Source organism: Sarcophilus harrisii, chromosome 3, assembly GCF_902635505.1.
Source record: "Sarcophilus harrisii chromosome 3, mSarHar1.11, whole genome shotgun sequence".
Lineage (NCBI taxonomy): Eukaryota > Metazoa > Chordata > Mammalia > Dasyuromorphia > Dasyuridae > Sarcophilus > Sarcophilus harrisii.
The window spans coordinates 570758486-570776180 of NC_045428.1; the positions used below are offsets into that span (position 1 = coordinate 570758486).

Genomic DNA, 17695 nt, shown 5'->3' on the forward strand with positions numbered 1-17695 from the left:
CAAACTGACCACCAGAGAGGTGAAAGAAATTGTCTAAGACCACACAGGCAGTAGGTTTGGATGTGAGATTTGAACTTAGGCCTTCAACTCCAGAGCTAGTGCTCTTTCTGCTTCAGGAATGTGATTTCTAACAATTTGGCCATTCTGGGGAGTTAAAAAAAAAAAAAAAAAAAAAAGAATTTGATCTCTGTAGAATGTGCTTAATTGCTCCCATTATACTAGAAGCCCAATGAGAGCAAGCAGTGTATCTCCTGTTAACATCAACTTTAATAGTTACCAATAAAATTTAATTGTGGAAAATAAGGGAAGAGGAGCCTACAGTTTGGAGGAGAGACTCCAAATGTCAGTTACTCAAATGTGCCAGTAAGGGAAGGAGGTAGCCATCATTTTTGCTTTCTTGGAATTTGAAAATGTTAAGATTCTTTGGTCTTGTTTCATTTTGTCCAGAGAAGATTGTGGCTGTCAGAAGGATGGGCCAGATGACTCACCGTAGGTGAGGAAGAATCGGGTTTGAATGTTGACGCTGCCACAGATTACGCCGGGACATTGGGTGTTTTACATAAGACAAGTTGTAAACGCTGTTCATGAGGTCACACCTAGTAGGCTTTTCCCATTTCTTCAAGAGACTCTCAAAAAGGCCATAGTTGGTGGGGGGAGCTGCAATAGAAATCAGCATCAGGTGGTGAAATCATGAATGAAAAACTGGCCCCAACCCAGGAGGGAGGGAGGGGAGAGGGAAGTGAATGCTTGTATTTTTCTCAAGTTAGACTGAGATAAACTTGTGACTGGAGTTTAAAAATATTTAACAGAAAGGAATCAGGTCTGGGAGATACTGGAAGGAAAGTCATGGAAGACAGGGCTGCGTTGGTATTCCCGTAGAGTCCCGTAGAGGCTATCTGCCCAAGGACTTGGGGGTAGGAAGCCTGCTGTCCTGGTGGGGAGGAAACACCTATAGCCTTAGCTATCTGCTTCAGTCAGCATTTAAGTGCCTACCATGTGCAAGGAATTGTACACTCCTTGACGCTTGCCAGAGACCTTATTGGGAAGGAGGAGCTAGTGTCATAAAGAAAGCTCCTTGCATTTCTGTGTAACTAGTTGTATAGTTGTATATCCAATACACATTAAATGAGTGAGAGGGGATGTTCAGTTTGTTCACTGAACAAATAAAGCTGGAGAAAGCTGCTTTGGGTCTGTAGGTTCATGTAGGTGTAAAGTTATTTCCCCTCGGACCAGGCACACTTCTAAAGAAGACATGTGGCAGAACCCTATATTCTGATTAGAGCATTGGAGGTGGATGGAGTTTGGCAAAGAACCTGGGGTTGGGGTAGGACACAGACCAGTCCCTGTGCCAGCTATGACGAAATACCAAGCAGCTAGAGACAGCTGCTCAGCACTGTTCAGCAGAGCCAGCAAAATGCTTGTGAAATGGGGGAAAGGGGCAAAAAAGGGAGCATGGTATCCCCATGCCTCAAAATACATCCCAGAACCTTTGAATGTTATTATAAGGGAAACTATATAAAGTACCAAGGAGGGGAAAGTCCGACTTCTCTGGCAGCCACATCTGTTTCTGCCCATTCCAGGTACGGATTGGTGGCAAAGCAGGGTTGTAGCCATGCCTGTTGAAATGGTCTTCATATGTGCTGATCAGATGCCGATGTTTGGGTTCATTATGATGGGTCATCAGGTTCTTATACGGTAGTCCCTGGAAGGGCAGACATATCACTGCAGTTTGGGGGCGAGGGGGGGGGGGAGGGATGACAAGGAGGATCATTAGGGAATCCCAGACAAGTAATTCTGGAAAGGGAGGAGGAGAGGGTATGGAGTTAGTACAATTATGAAGGTGTTACCTTTAAGGATCAAAAAATTGTTGCAGCTTCTCCAACTAATTAAGACTCCAAACCAAGGAAAACTATGCATTAATGTAATTGGTTAGTTTATTTCATTATTTAAAGTTTAACTTAGGCACTTGCTAATACCATCTTTAATAAATATTTTGTTCTCTGGAGGAAATTTTGATTTTCCTTGTATAGACTATGGCAGTGTATGTCTAACATTACTGGTATCTTAGAGGATCAGATTTTATTATTTTATTTATTTAGTAGCATAAATATACTTTCTCATGATGTGTATGCTTTTTAAAGTTACTCTGTCTTAAAAATTAAATCTGATTGTAGAAATGGTTATGAAGCTTTACTTAGTGTTATAAGTGCCAATTTTTAAAATCCACTAAGAGGTCACTGACCTCTTAGGCCGCTTAAAGATTCTGTTAAATCTTTAACAGATTTAACAGTCTGTTAAAAAAAGACATGTCTCTTCTTTGGACTTGCCTTCAAATATATGGTCTGAAATAACTTTCCAGAATTTGTTTTTCATGTGAATGAACTCCTATCTAATGAATACCAAGTTAATTCTCAGTTTGGATGCAATTTATGCATAGTTAAAATAACAGTTAGGATTGTTTAGTGGACAGAGAGTTAACTTAGTACATGTCTTTGTAAGCTGAAATCATATCCCTTTTGCTATATTCTGATTTTTCCTTCAGAAAGGTGAAATAGTATCAAGCTTGACATTTATACCATGTTTTTCAACTTGTTACTATGGGAGGACACAGAGAGATCTCCATAAATTGTCTTCTGCCACAAAAGTTTTACAGGCTTCCTCAGCTGGAAACTGAGAGAATGTTTTCTTTGGTAGCAGTTATTTATTGGGAAAAGAAAGCCATATTCTCTTTTCTTCCCTGGAGAGGAAGATTTACTTAAGTTGGTGAGTTTCCTAAGAAATCCTTTTTATCTCTGGGAAAGTGTCACAGAGAAATGGACTGATTTATCAGGAGGATAATCTTGATTTTCATGCCCTCCCTGATGGCTGGAGAAGACAGTAAGGTTTGTGTTTGCTATGGTCTGAAAATGCCAGCTAAGCTCAATATTTCAAACAGTGATTCCATAAATAAGTCTCCAGTACAATGTTAAAGAGAGAGGGGGGTGATGGCAATGAACAATTAGACAAGGATTTCCAAGATCTATATCCTCAGTGCCACCTGACTCTTCATTTTTAAGGCCAGGGAAAATGAGCTATTGGATCTCCCATTGATTAGAGAACAAATACTGATTAGGCACAATAGTCCATCTTAGACTTATGCTGAGAAAGCTCATGGGAAGGGAAGGAAATATGAACAACAAACGGTTTCCTCACTGGGAAAGCCAAAAAAGATTCTCACCATCCCCTTGGTTGGGAGTGAGGGCAGTAGTGGTGATGGTGCTGGACTTCTGCCAAGAAAAAGGGAAGGGATGTTTCTATCTAATGATTTTGTATTTTTTTCCATTAGTAGTGTTTTAAGTGGGAGCTCAGGGAAATATTTGGGATAAATAAGCAAGCAAGAGACCTTGGAGACTGTCTGAGGAAAAGAAGAGAGATTAATGGGAACAAAAGGTCTAGGTTTTAAATCCACCTAGGTTTAAGTGCATTTAGGTTTTAGCTGAGGTCAAAGAGATCCATAGATTCAGCCTAGCTCAATTCAATTCAACAAAGTTTAAAGTCCTACTATGTTTTAGACATTCAGGGCACAAAAAAATACAAAGATAAGAACAAAATAATCCCTGCCCTCCAGAAGCTTACCTGCTAGGAAGAGTAGGAGGGAAAGAAGAAATATAGCAAATGTGCAAATTATATACAAAATAATTCAAGGAGGAAGGAAAAATGTCTCTTGTAAGAGCTCATGTCTGAGCTCTGCTTTGGAAGGAAGGTAATACTGGGGAAAGTGCATTAGATTTATCAGTTTGGCAGTCTTACAGAGGTTGACTTGGAAAGAGAAAAGACCAGAAGCAGAGAGAGCCAATTATGGGGCTGGCGTAATAGATCAGAGAAAAATCTCAAAATCATTATTTTGTCTTAACCCATATCTATCTAGTCAGGATACTGCAACATTCATGTCAAATCATCCAGCCTCCTGAAGGTTTTGCAGTAAGGAACAGTTCATCACCCCCAAGGCAAGCTATTCCACTTTTGGATGGCTCTAATTGTTGGTACATTTTAAAAGTATATCCAGCCTAAATTCACCTTGCAACTTCTGGTTTTTCCTCTTTCTTGTGCCCTCTGGGGCCAAATAGAACATGTTTATTGTTTTGTCTGAATGAGAACCAGTCAAGCAATTGAAAACAACTCAAAGGACTTCTGAGTTTTTTCTTTGTCAGCATTTCCCTTGACTGACCTTTATATGGGAGGAAAGTGAAGCTCTTTGCTCTTTGGGTTAGACTGACATGACTTGGTCTTGCCAGAACCAGGCTGATTCTTTGTCATCTCTGCTTTTCCTAAATTCACTAAGCATCTCTTTAATAATACATTCTAGAATTTTTTGGGAATCACATTCACACTCCCTGGCTATAGGCTGAAGACCTCTTCTCCTTATTTGAAGATGAGATTTTGTCCTTCTCTAATCTTACCTCTTTCATTTGTTCACTACAATCTTTCTTTTTTACATTACTATTAGAGACTCAGCAAGCACATTCCACGAGTGTGTTCAGTACACGAGCAGGAATTATCTGGACCAGATGACTTGAATTTATCTTCAGTGTTGTCTGTCAATATCTTATTTAGATTGGGTTTCAACTTTTTGTTCTGTTCTTTCGAATTCAAGGGGCATCCTTCTTGGATAAAAGTAGAAATAAAATTACTGGGCAGCTTTTCCTTCTTTAAGATGTTAATTATCATTGTCTCCTTTCTTGTTCTTTTCTCTCATTTTAAGCCAATTCTTCTCACAGAGTGAGTCAGTCAATGTTTATTAAATGGCTACCATAAGCCAGGGACTGTGCTAAAAACGGGGGATACAAAAAAAGAGGCAAAAGATAGCCCCTGTTCTCAAAGAGTTCATAATCTAATGAGACAAATAGGTACAAACAAGCTAAATGGAAGATGAATAAAGAATGATTAACAAAGGGATAGCACTAGGAATGAGGTTGGGAAAGACTGCAAGAAAACATACATGAGACGTTTACAGAAAAAAATCCAAGTTAACTCCATAATACTAAGGACAAAGTCTTATCTCAAGTTTTATCTCTCTCTCAGCACTTAGCAGAGTGTGCTGCACACAGAAAATCCTTAATAAAGAAGGTATGAGTTACAAGAGAATATTTTGAATATATTTTAATTGCATTCAAGTGGATTTCAAGAGAATAGTTGCTTTGCTGTTTTTAATAGGATTTTGTTTCCTTCAACTTATTCTGAATATATAATTGAAATCATAGTCAATTAGTTTTGGACTGAGTATTGCAGTGTTTCTCCAATTGTAGTTCATGGAATTCTGATGTTCTATGTTATGTTAATAGGTGTTCTTTGAAAGCTTTTCAATTTTAGAAACATTTTCCCTTCTAACATATTAAGTATATGTGTTTCTAAAGGAGTGGAGTAAGTAAAAAATGGTGACTTGGGTTTATGCTTTTTGAGGCATTCGTATGGGGGAATCCATAGATTGTTTTGATAGATTAAAAGGAGAAGACATTTGAAAAGTAATATGCAAGTTCATACACCCTTTGCAATGCTGTTTGGAAATGGGTGATCCAGACATAAAGTGAAATATATAACGGTGTGTGGAGTAAGATAGAGTCAAGTTGGGAGATGATTCAAGGAGTGAAATGGGAAACTTATGAGATGTGGGGGCAGTGCATACTTTCTATATACCATTCACTATTGGGCTGGGAATCAGGAAATCCTGGGTTCAAATCTAACCTCAGACATTAGCTCTCTGACTTTGAGCAAATCATTTCACTTCTGTTTGCCTCAGTTCCTCAACTGTAAAATGAGGAAAACAATAGCATCTACCTCCAAGGGTTGTTGTAAGGATCAACTGAGATAATATTTTTTTTCCTTTTTTTAAAAATAATAACTTATTTTCCCTAATATATGCAAAGGTAGCTTTCAACATTCACTTTTGCAAAATCTTGTGTTCCAAATTTTTCTCCCTCCCTCCCCTACACCATAGAACATATTTCTGTAATGCCAAAAGAAACTGAGCAAGACAGAGATTAGAGACCAATTCAGTAGTTTATTAAATGGAGATAAATACTGGGACCAATGGATCCCAGGGCTATAGGAGACTATCATCTCAAAGAGTCTAGCCCCAAGTATCAGGACAGCAAGCCTTGTATGGAATAACAAGAACAACGACATAATGCAGAGACCTAAGTGGGGATAGCCTCATAGATGGAGGTTACTGATATTCTAATGACATTAAGGAATGTCTATGACACCTTTATCTCAACCATTAAGAGGGGACAGTCATAACCTTAAGGCAGAATTACGAAATAGGACAAATGGAGGAACTGGTCACCCCATTAAAAGTGACCTTTGGCATTACATTTCCATATTAGTGAGATAATATTTATAAAAAAGCACTTAGCCCAGTGCCTGAATGCTTGCCTTACAATGCCTTACAATGCTTGGCCTTGTAAATGCTAGCTATAGATAATAGTGGTGAGGATGATAATGATATCAGGTGACCCACTTCTGCCATTATTCAGAGAGGGTGTGTCAGGGGCAAATTTCAACAATTGCTAAAAGCTGAAAAGGTCTGCCAGGTATGAGGATGCTCATCACTGAGTAGAAGGCACCCCTCTTCTTCCCAGAACCATTAAGAGACGAGCATAAAAAATAGAAGAGACTGAAGACTATAGTGAGATGGGAAGCCCTGTTTCACTCCTTTTCCTTTTGAAGTTTGGACATTCAGCAGGAGATTACGTTATAGCAGGAGATTAAAGTTGATCCTACATTATAAATGACCCAAGTGTGAGAAAAGATCAAGAATGGAAGATGATACTGCTGTTCTCAGAAGAGACTGGATACTGCGCTGGAAACAAGTGATGTAGGCAATGAAATACCCATGTTCAGATGGGCGGCTCCACTTCTGATGACAACTCAGCTGACATGGAGTGAAATTCTGGTTTGAGAGTTAAACGACATACATTTAAACCCTATGCTCATCTTAGACTATGAGTAAGTGATTTCACTGCTCTTAAGGTCTTAGTTTCCTCATCTCTAATCTGAGGGAGTTGGACATAATCCTCACTAAGATACCTGCCAGTTCTAAATATTAAGATGAAACTAATTTTATAATATCAAAAGCACAGTCTGTTTCTTCTTCCTGTCCCTATTTCTCTGTCACCCTTTTGAAGTTTGTTTTTCTTTGACAGTTACTTCCTCTTCATTGACTTAGCTATCAAAATTGTGAAATTATAAGTCTTTGTAGGGTTTTAGGGCAAGGAAAATCCTGGAAGGCTTACCTCATCTGTCCCTTATTTTCAGATAGAATCTTTTTGAAGTCACCCAGTAAATGGGTGAGAATTTTGTTTTGGCAAGAGGACTGAGGCAAAGATCCCTATATCCTAACCCATTTGGGATTTTTTAGAAAAGAGGAGAAATATATTAGAGTACTGAAAAAAGAGTCAACAGATGTGACCACTGGACCTTGATGTGACCTTGGATCAGTCTACCTAAAATGAGAGAACGGGAGTTCTTGGTTGTGACTTATGGTCATTAAGTGTTTGACCCACCAGCTTCTCAATCTTCCTTTTCTTATCTGGACACTATGAATAACATCTCATCTCTGGACTTTGCTTTTTGACAGACATGGGATTTACCCCATGCATGGAAGGCACTCCCTCCTCACCCTTGAATCTTCGAAATTTCTCACCTCCTCCAGAGCTCAGCTCTAGCAATATCTTTTGCATGAGGTCTCTCATTTGCCCTAGCTGCAAGTCCTTCTCTTGTCCATTTCTTTGATTTGTTTTATACTTATTCCCCTATATAATTCTTATATTCGGTAGAATACAACAAAGTTGATTTCATTTTTCTGTTTGTATCCTCAACAGACTCTACCCAGAAAGATGCTTAATAAATGCTTATTGCTAGTTAATGAATGATTCATGAAGACTGCCCATCTGAGAACAAAATTTACTGGATGCTGAACCATCAAATGGACCCAATTAAATAAGACACAGCTAAAAGGTACTTTCATGGAACACACGGTCTCATGGACTTAAATGCTAACTTTTATTTTTATAATAATGATAGCACTTGATATAATTTATGAGTTGCTTTCATATATATTCTCATCTTTTAAATGATTGATTTTTAGTTTTTTAAAATTTTTCTGAGTGAAAATTCTGTCTGCCTAGGTCTAAAGGAAACCTTTACCAAAGTCACATGATAGAGAAAAAAGAGCACCAACTTTGGAGTCAGAGGCGCTAGGGCCAAAGCCTACCTTTGATGTGTATTATCTATGTGACATTGAATTAAAATACTTAACTTCCGGGAACTTTAGTATGGGTGTTGGACAAAATGCCCCAAAGGTTTCTTCTAGCTGTGATCCTGTGATTGGAGCAGCTGAACTGGGTAATCCTAGGTCCTGACCTTCCAAATTTAATGTCCTCTTCATTACATTATGTTGAAAAATTTAGGTTTATCCACTTTAAATCTTACAGAGCACTTTCTCAAAACCCTGTGAAATTATACCCATTTCCCAGAGAAAGAAATTGAAACTGAGAGATGAGATATCTTGTTTAAGCTAGTAATGAAGTTTATGTTTGCAGTAAACCATGTTTTGATGGTAGGCAAATTTTGAAGCTCAGAGTTATTACTGCCACTTGTTTACAGTCATGAGTTTATATAATCATTGACTAGCCATCTGAATCCTTTGTCAGCCTGAATGATATCAGAGAGATTTCCTACTATTAATGTGTACTTTATTGAGAAGGGTTCTGGTATAACTGAAAGAAAACTGTTCTTGGGATGAGCTATTGTGGATTTCAATCCTGATTCCACTGCTTGGAAACTCTATGCCTGTGAGACAATTACTTCAGTTTCTAAGTTTCAGCTTTCTCTTTTGGGGGTAGTGGTGACCAATGTTTTATAAACCTTAAAGTGCTATAAAAGTATGAATTACTATAATATATTGATAATATTATAGCAAAACAATATTTGTCAAGTAAGCATCTTATAGAGTATGTCTGTATTTTAACAGTGTGAAGTTTCACCATCCTGAAAAATTCAGGTAACAGTGTGAAGTTTCACCATCCTGAAAAATTCATGGTAAACATGATGCAGATAACTCATCAAATGATTATCCACATATAGAGTTGTTTCTGATAGGAATTATATGTTGATTTTAAAATTAATAACTACATTAATGTGCTTTTGTCAAGGGTTACAAAACACTTTATATACATTCTCTTAGTTGATAAAATTCTGTGGAGGTAGGTACTAAAGATATTATTTTCATTTTACAAATGGGCCCACTGAGGCTCAGAATGGTTAAATGACTTGCCTATGGTCACATAATTCACAAGTAATAAGCGACTGAAGCAACATTTGAATGCAGGTCTTTTTTGATTTCAGTTCTCTTGGAATAACATAAAATACTGCCTCAATATCCTCATCTACATTATTGAGAAATTATTTTCTAGTATTGCTACCTAGTAACTATTTGACTTTGGGCAAGTCATCAAATCACAGCGTTTTAAGATGAAAGACAATTTTGAGTACATCTAGCCCATCTTTTTGCTCAAGAGAGGAATTTCAATGATCTCCTTGTGAAAAAGTCTGGTCTCTACTTAAACTATTAAACATTAAGGGACTCATTATTTCCCCAAATAGCCCATTCCATTCTTGAATAGCTTTAATTGTGAGAAAGTTCTTTATTATGTTAAGCCCAAATCTGTGTCTTGGGATTTCATACTTCTATTACTGAAACTACATGGAATAATGTAATCCCTTTTCTTTATAAGAGCCCTTCAAACATCTGAATATATCTTTTCCTTTAAGAACCTGGTTGAGTCCCAGGTCCTAACATTTTGGAGAGTAGTTTGGAACTATGCTCAAAAAGTTATCAAACTGTGCATACCCTTTGATCCAGCAGTGTTACTACTGGGATTATATCCCAAAGAGATTATAAAGAAGGGAAAGGGACCTGTATGTGCACGAATGTTTGTGGCAGCCCTTTTTGTAGTGGCTAGAAACTGGAAACTGAATGGATGTCCATCATTTGGAGAATGGCTGAATAAATTGTGGTATATGAAAATTATGGAATATTACTGTTCTGTAAGAAATGACCAACAGGATGATTTCAGAAAGGCCTGGAGAGACTTACACGAACTGATGCTGAGTGAAATGAGCAGGACCAGGAGATCATTATATACTTCAACAACAATACTAGATGATGACCAGTTCTGATGGATCAGGCCATCCTCAGCAACGAGATCAACCAAATCATTTCTAATGGAGCAGTAATGAACTGAACTAGCTATACCCAGAAAAATAACTCTGGGAGATGACTAAAAACCATTACATTGAATTCCCAATCCCTATATTTATGCACACCTGCATTTTTGATTTCCTTCACAAGCTAATTGTACAATAATTCAGAGTCTGATTCTTTTTGTACAGCAAAATAATGTTTTGGTCATGTATACTTATTGTGTATCTAAGTTATATTTTAATATATTTAACATCTACTGGTCATCCTGCCATTTAGGGGAGGGGGTGGGGGGGGTAAGAGGTGAAAAATTGGAACAAGAGGTTTGGCAATTGTTAATGCTGTAAAGTTACCCATGTATAAATCCTGTAAATAAAAGGCTATTAAATTAAAAAAAAAAGAAATGATCTCCCACTCCTTAATTTTTCAGAGATCACACATAAGCATCTTCTTGGGATTTCATACTTCTATTACTGAAGCTACATGGAATAATGTAATCCCTATTCTTTATAAGAGCCCTTCAAACATCTGAATATATCTTTTCCTTTAAGAACCTGGTTGAGTCCCAGGTCCTAACATTTTGGAAATGATCTCCCACTCCTTAATTTTTCAGAGATCACACATAAGCATCTTCTTTCCACTCATTCTTATTTGTATTATAGTTATTTGTAAATATATAATTTCTCCTTTTACTGGTTATAAATTCCTAGAGTTCAGCATTTTATCTTTGTATCTCCTGCATTTTGGATAGGGCCTTGAACATATTTGGTATCCTATAAATGTTGAATTGGATTCTTTCATTCCCTATTTTACACTCAAGGAAACAGACACTTAGGTGACTTAACTAATGTCACTCATAAGTAAGTAAATGGTAGAGCCAGGATTCAAACTCAAGTTTTCTGACTTAAACTTCAGTGACTTTTTTTCATGATAATATCTGCCACATAAATGTAGAAGGGACCTTCTGTGGATTAGGGAATTAGACTGGATGAACATTTGAATTTCATCCAGCTCTAAATTATGTTGTTATATTATTTTATAACTAAGTATATTTTTCAGATCCCTTATCAGTCTGAATTCTTTTATTCTAATAAATGGCTCCTACTATCTGCCATAGTACAATATTAATATTTTAGGGTTTTCCCAATGATAAGTGAAATACAAAACTTTATAAGATGTTAAGTTTACCATCCTTTTTGAAATAATACTAGGATAGCAAAGTGTCTCAGTGAATAGAGTGCTAGATCTGAAGTCAGGAAAATTCACTTATATGATCTCAAATCCAACCTCAGACCCTTACTAGCTATGTGACCTTGGGCAAGTCATTTCACTCTGTTTGCCTTAGCTCCCTCATCTGTAAAATGGGCAAGAAAAGAAGATAGCAAACTATTTTACTGTCTCTGCCATGAAAACTCTAAACGGGATCACAAAGAGTTGGACGACTAAACAACAAAATTAAACATATGCTATTGAGAAAAAAAATAACTTTATATAGCTCTTGAATATTTATAAGGAGCTTATATGTTTATATATTACATAACATATAATATAATTATATACTATAAATATGTGCCATATTGTATACATAATTTACATTTTATTCTTTTATATGAAATATTTATAAAAGGAAGTACATTATGGGGTTTGCTTGAGAGAACTGGATAATATTTAGAAGACTAGATTTAAGGGAACATATTAGTTTGTCTTAATATATGTAAAGAGTTAGTATTTGGAAGTGGGTATTTGCTGGTCTACATTAGGGATCTAGGCCTGGATTTTATGTCCCTTGACTGCCCCAAATTCTGGGAAATGGTGAAATTGCTATTTCTCTTACCTCTCTTCTTCTCATAGAATACCATTTTGTTATACAATCTGCTTTGTGTTCTGGGTACCAGACAAAATCCTTTTGGAAGGTGCTCTCAAAACCCGATTTTGAAGTTTTGATGAACTGAAAGAGACCAGAACATTTGTTTAGAATCTGTGATCTCCTTCCTCTGAAAAATCTATACTCCCTTCCTTCTAGCAAACAACACCTAAAGTTACTGTGACAAGAAGTATTCTGTGGTATGTCCAGAATCCAGGTTTTATCTTGCTCCTCAGTGTTCTAAATTGGTATAAATCAGGAGGTCCAAGGACATCTAAAACAAAGCAGATGTTGCTAACATGTTTGGTACATCATCTGTGTTTTTTTCTTCTCCTCTGTCCTCTTACTTTAAAAAGGAAAGCTTTCTTTTTACCCTGTTTATTCTTCTCCTGCACCAACCTTAGGCCTCCTAGGGGCATCTTTGACCATTGTTAAGACTTGCTGATCATCCTCTTGAAAGGTCATATTCATTTTCCTGTCAAATGTTCCCTTTTGTCCTGGTTCTTGTGAAACCCACACACACTCAGTTATTCCATAGTAATCTGCAGGTGATTCTGTAGTAAAAAGCAATCTAGATTATCAGAACTTTGGAATTACTTCAAATGAGCTCTTTCGCCTTTCGTAATTTTATTTCTTATCTTTTTTCACAGAACATTTGCCTCTCTGTCATTTATCTGCCATCTGTTGAAACCAACAACACCTTCTCCATGATCCAAGGCATCAGTTTCATGATACTGAAGTTAGTTTTGACTCCCTTCCTTTCCCTCATTCCACTCATCAGTTGACAAATCTTGTCATTTTGCCTTCCAACCTCCCACATTTGTCTTCTCTTTTCAGCTTCCATTACAATTATTCTCATTTAGCTCCTTTTCCCCCTATTTATCAAACTTTTGTGATATCCTTCTAAACCTTGATCCATTCTATCTCTTCTCCCATATAGCCTTCACATCATATGTATACTTTATGTAATATATCTTACTCTCTTCAGTGATAGTGCAGTATAAAGTATGCTGACTTTAGAGCCAGAGGACATGAATTCTGATGCTGATTACTTTTGTGATCTTAAGAAAATCCAAAAAAAAAAAAAAGAAAATCCATGAACTTCTTTGTGCCTCAGTTTCCCCAATTGTAAATTGGGTAGTTGGATTAAGTGGTCTCTGAGATCCTTTCTAGGCCTACAATTCTGATCCCATGAGCTCTCGACTCTATAGCAAGTGAAGGCACAAACTCTTGTTCCAGGGTTAAGGACCCTGCACATAAAAATAGGGACTGGACCTGTGATTTCATGGGAGACCTGTTTTGGGTCATACAGTCAATATAGATCAGAGAAAGGACCAAGGACCAGTCTTCCTGGTTTTGAGACTGATTCCTTTATGCCATCTCACTAACATGCAGCAAGCATTTAAAAGTTCAGTACTTGTTTCAGCCTTCTCCTCCCCTCACCCTCCCTGAGTCTTCTTTAGTCTATTCAACTTAAGTAATTTTTTTGCCTTTAACCTATGTAAGACTCTCCTGCCCTTAGGATTTTTATTCAATTCAGTGGAAACTATACCAGGTACCAGAGTTCTTAAGTATATATTGACCCCAAGAATAGCATGTCTTTCACTTTGTATTTTGTTAAGGCTACAGACATCATTCCCTGAATTTCTCACAGACTATATATAGGACCTTTTCATCTCATGATCCTTTTCTCCCCCTTAAGACCACCCTGCATACCTTTGTCTCCCACCTTCACTTAGCTTCTTACCTTTCTTCTCTCTTCTCCCCAGTTTCCAATGAGCACTCTGGTTGAAAATGTTGGCTCAATTCGCCAACTGGGAGTAGACCATGATTGTGGAGATGTTGTAAGCATAGTAACAATTTTAATCAAGTTTCCCAGACCCTGAGATCTGGGACTAAAGTTAGCAACAACACTAAAGTGCACCACTTTTAGTGTCTATAATGGTACCTAAGGGATTTGCTATGGTTTTAATTTCTTTTCTAAGAGGGGACCATGGAGTAAAAATTCACTGTGGTGAACTTGTGGTACCACTTTCCCCTTGACAAGGAGAATCAAAAGTGAATTCTTCTTTGTTTACTGTTTCTATGGTGATTGATTCTGAATCTACCTAAGTTTAAAAAGAGAACTGTTGATTCCACTAGAACAAAAGAGCAGTTTGTTTTTAATCTCTCTCTAAAATACAAGGCTCAAGAGGACTGATTTTTATATTGTAATGTTCATAACAGTAATATCTCCCTTTTTGAAACAGATAGCTAGTGAAGATTTGAGGTTATTATAATTGGTTACATTAAAACTCTTTTTTGCCAGTCTGTCTTAGTTCTAAAATCCTAGGCTCTGCTCTTTCCCTAAAGGTATGCAAATGAAAGTCCTTTCAGATGGTTTATAGGACAGAGTGCTAAAGCTGGGATTAGAGGGCCACATTTAGTAGCTTTGTGGCCATAGCAAATCACAGCTTTTCTGAGTCTCAGTTTTCTCTTCTGAAAAATGGAGGCAACAATACCAGGAGCATCTCCCTCACAGTATTGTTGTAAGGTTCAGTTATATGATATATGCCAAGAGCTTTCAGGGATGTACAGACGTTATTGGGGTAATCAAGAGAATCCTTTATTTGCCGGACCCAGCCATATAATTGGAACGAATGTTCTCTCGGTCTTTGCTGAGCGGCCTGCCTTGGCTGAGTTGATATAGTAACTTCTGATTAGTTCTTGGTGATTACAGTTTGTCTTAAAAGTGATCAGTGACTGGGAAAACTTGGAGCAATAGAAAAGGAATCAGTAATAAGGGGGAAGGTTGAAGGGGAGGGAAGTGAAGGATGGAAGGGGCAATCTTCTGGAGAAAATGGAGGGATTGAAACCAAAGGCACATGTAGAAGAGTTGATCTTAGATTTCTTTTTCAGTGGCTGGGAGAAAGAAAGAGTGGGGGGGTTGATTTATTTGCATTCACAGCAATTTAGTTTCTCTCTGGTGATATTGAATCTCTAGCCATCCTCTCCAACACTGGCTGCATCTTTCTCATATCCTCTGTCTCATTGGGCATGCCTCAATGAGATTCCAGCTTTAGAAAGCTACCCCTACTACTTTTGGACTCTGCTTCCATCACTCAGCAATTTTGCTTCCTTTGAATTTCATTCTGTTAAAAAATTTTTATGTAGGAGAGATGAAGAAAGAAGAAAGAGAAAAGGCAGGGACTCACCTGAGCTCTCTCCCAGATCCATCCAAATACCTTTAAATAATGACTCAAATGAAATTCTAGAGCTGCAGAACCCACAAAAAGATGGTGTGAAACAATTTTCCAGCCTGAGAAAATTTAGGAGATTGCCAAGAAAGGTGTGTTGTACCAAGGTGAGAGTGGGGTGAAGTCTAGTACAGGCCAAGCCAGCACAGATCAGGCCCCAGCAAACCAGGATCAGGCCTTGAGAATGAATCAGTGGCAGCAGTGGTTGTTTCTCGATGTTTTAGCCCACAGTAAGGGGGTTGGACAGCCAGTCAGAAGGAGATTGCAGGAGTCCTTTTGCTGGCACTAGGTGTAGAATTCTATTGCATCACCCATCCTTAGATCTGGGTCTCAGGCCTGGGTCTCAGCCCCAAGGCAAGGAAGAGCACTTGCAACCAGAGCTTACAATCACAGGAGAGTGGAGACCCTGGTCACAATTCCATGGTGGAAAAGAGTGCTTGTGGTCACTCATAAACCAGTGCATGATACAGAAGAGTAAGAAACACACCTCTCCACAGATCATATCAATTTGAAAGAACTGCAAACTTACCAAACTTGCCAGAATTATCTCTGAAAAACAGTTGTACAAAAAACCTGAAGGTTGGGACAGTTTCCCCTTCACCCTGGAAGCAGAGTTCCACTTGAGTATAGAGTTAAAATTTAAGAAATAGATTGGAAAATGAATAAATGGCAAAAAAAAAAAAAAAAAGATCCTAACTATAGAAAATTACTATGATGACAAGGAAGATCAAAACACAAGCTCAGAAGAAGACAAAAAATTCAAAATTCTTACACCCAAAGCGTTGAAAAATATAAATTGGCTCCTGGCTATGAAAGAGCTCAAAAAGGAGTTAAAAAAAACAAATGAGAGGTAGAGAAAAAATTGAGAAGGAAATGAGGTGCTACAAGACAATAAGAAAAATCAACAGAGGAGGCACACACCAAACCTGAAGGGAATAACACTTTAAAAAACAGAATAGCCAAATGGTAAAAGAAACAAAAAATCCAATGAAGAAAAGAATGCTTTGAAAAGCAGAATTAGCCAAATGGTAAAATATATATATATATACAGATTTATAGAAAACGGAGTCAAATTTATAGAAATAAAGAGCTATTCCTCAATGGATAAATGATCAGTTTTCAGGCAAAGAAAGAAAAGCTATTTATAGTCATGAAGAAATGATCTAAATCTGCATTGATTAGAAAATGGAAATTAAAACAACTCTGAGCTACAGCTACACACCCATCAGATTGGCTAATATGACAGAAAAGGAAGATGACAAATGTTAGATGGAATATGAGAAAATTAAAACACTAATGCACTATTGGTGAAGTCATATACAATCATTCTGTAGAGCAATTTGATCAAGCAATACCACTAGTAGGTGGCCTTGGACCCCTAAAAAAGTTGGGTGGAGTCCCCAGAGTGATGGCCAGGTTTCTCCTCAGTCTGGGGTTCAGCTTTGAAAGAGGCACTTCCACTTGGAGTGTCTTAGGTTCTTCTCCCCTAGGGCAGAGCGTAAAATCAGAATCTTGCAAAAAGCTGGAAGTTCCAGTGTGAAGACCAAGTTAGCACCCTGGATACCTTAGACTCAGCCAGAGTCAGGATAAGCAAAAGTCCTTTATTCTTGGTCTTTAGGTTTAGAAGTGAATTAGATGGATGCAGGATCCCCACAACCTCCTTTTTTCCTCATCTACCCCCAAAGTGACTCTGGCTTGTCTTCCTCCACCCCCTAATCCTTCCCACAATTCTCTGTATACAGCAAAAGATTGAATCAACACAGAATGGTGGGAAGGACCATTTCCCAAGCATATGCTAATAGAGTATTGTCCAATAGGTAATTAGCCTTAAGTGCTCAGTTGTCTGACCTCAGTGCATAAACTCAAGAGTTTCAGCCCTTTACATTCCAGGATTTAGTTCAGGTGAGAGACAAAGGGATTTAGGAGTGCATTGAGATGCAAAGGAAGGCTCCTTTGTCTCTAGAGGGGCTGGATGGAGGTCCTTTTTTTTTTAAAGCAGGGATATTTTGTCTCATTTTTGCCAGGAAAATACTTAGCTTTCCCCAATTCTATAGCTCCTCATCTGTTTCTAGACATTTCTAGAGATAGAGAGCGACAAAAAGGGGCCTTTTGTTGGAGAATGTATTCTCCCTGAGAAAATACTGTCCGAACCTGGGCTCCGATGACTCAGATTTACTTGGGTGTTTGAGTGTCACAATAGCATAGACAAAAAAAAAAAAAAAAAAAAAAAAAAAAAAAAAGTTTTTTGGGGATTTCCTGGTCATCAGGGAACCAAAATGATGAGGTTTGTATCCCCTGAACTCCCAGTGGTGATGAGGTTAGTGGCAATAAAAGAGTTGTTAAAATCCTCTTTTG

At 37.7% G+C, this 17695-nt stretch overlaps 1 protein-coding gene across 1 annotated transcript; it reads right to left on the reverse strand.

Moving 5' to 3' along the window:
* Positions 1 to 401: 401 nt before the first annotated feature.
* C3H1orf158 (chromosome 3 C1orf158 homolog) lies at positions 402 to 14182 on the reverse strand. Its single transcript, XM_003766762.4, has 4 exons — positions 13852 to 14182; positions 12075 to 12188; positions 1525 to 1702; positions 402 to 657 (listed from the first exon to the last, which is right to left on the reverse strand). The coding sequence occupies exons 1-4, from the start codon at positions 13954 to 13956 to the stop codon at positions 485 to 487; spliced, it is 570 nt and encodes a 189-aa protein (XP_003766810.1). The 5' UTR covers positions 13957 to 14182; the 3' UTR covers positions 402 to 484.
* Positions 14183 to 17695: the final 3513 nt, after the last annotated feature.

What these genes read in the sequence shown, in the direction of transcription:
- C3H1orf158 (XM_003766762.4), bottom strand. Translation starts at nt 13,956, where the DNA reads ATGCTTACAACATCTCCACAATCATGGTCTACTCCCAGTTGGCGAATT. An exon ending in GGGGAGAAGAGAGAAGAAAG is followed by an intron (nt 12,189 to 13,851) that starts GTAAGAAGCTAA and finishes GGTCTCTTTCAG; the next exon opens with TTCATCAAAACTTCAAAATC. An exon ending in GTCGGACTTTCCCCTCCTTG is followed by an intron (nt 658 to 1,524) that starts GTACTTTATATA and finishes TTTCTATTGCAG; the next exon opens with CTCCCCCCACCAACTATGGC.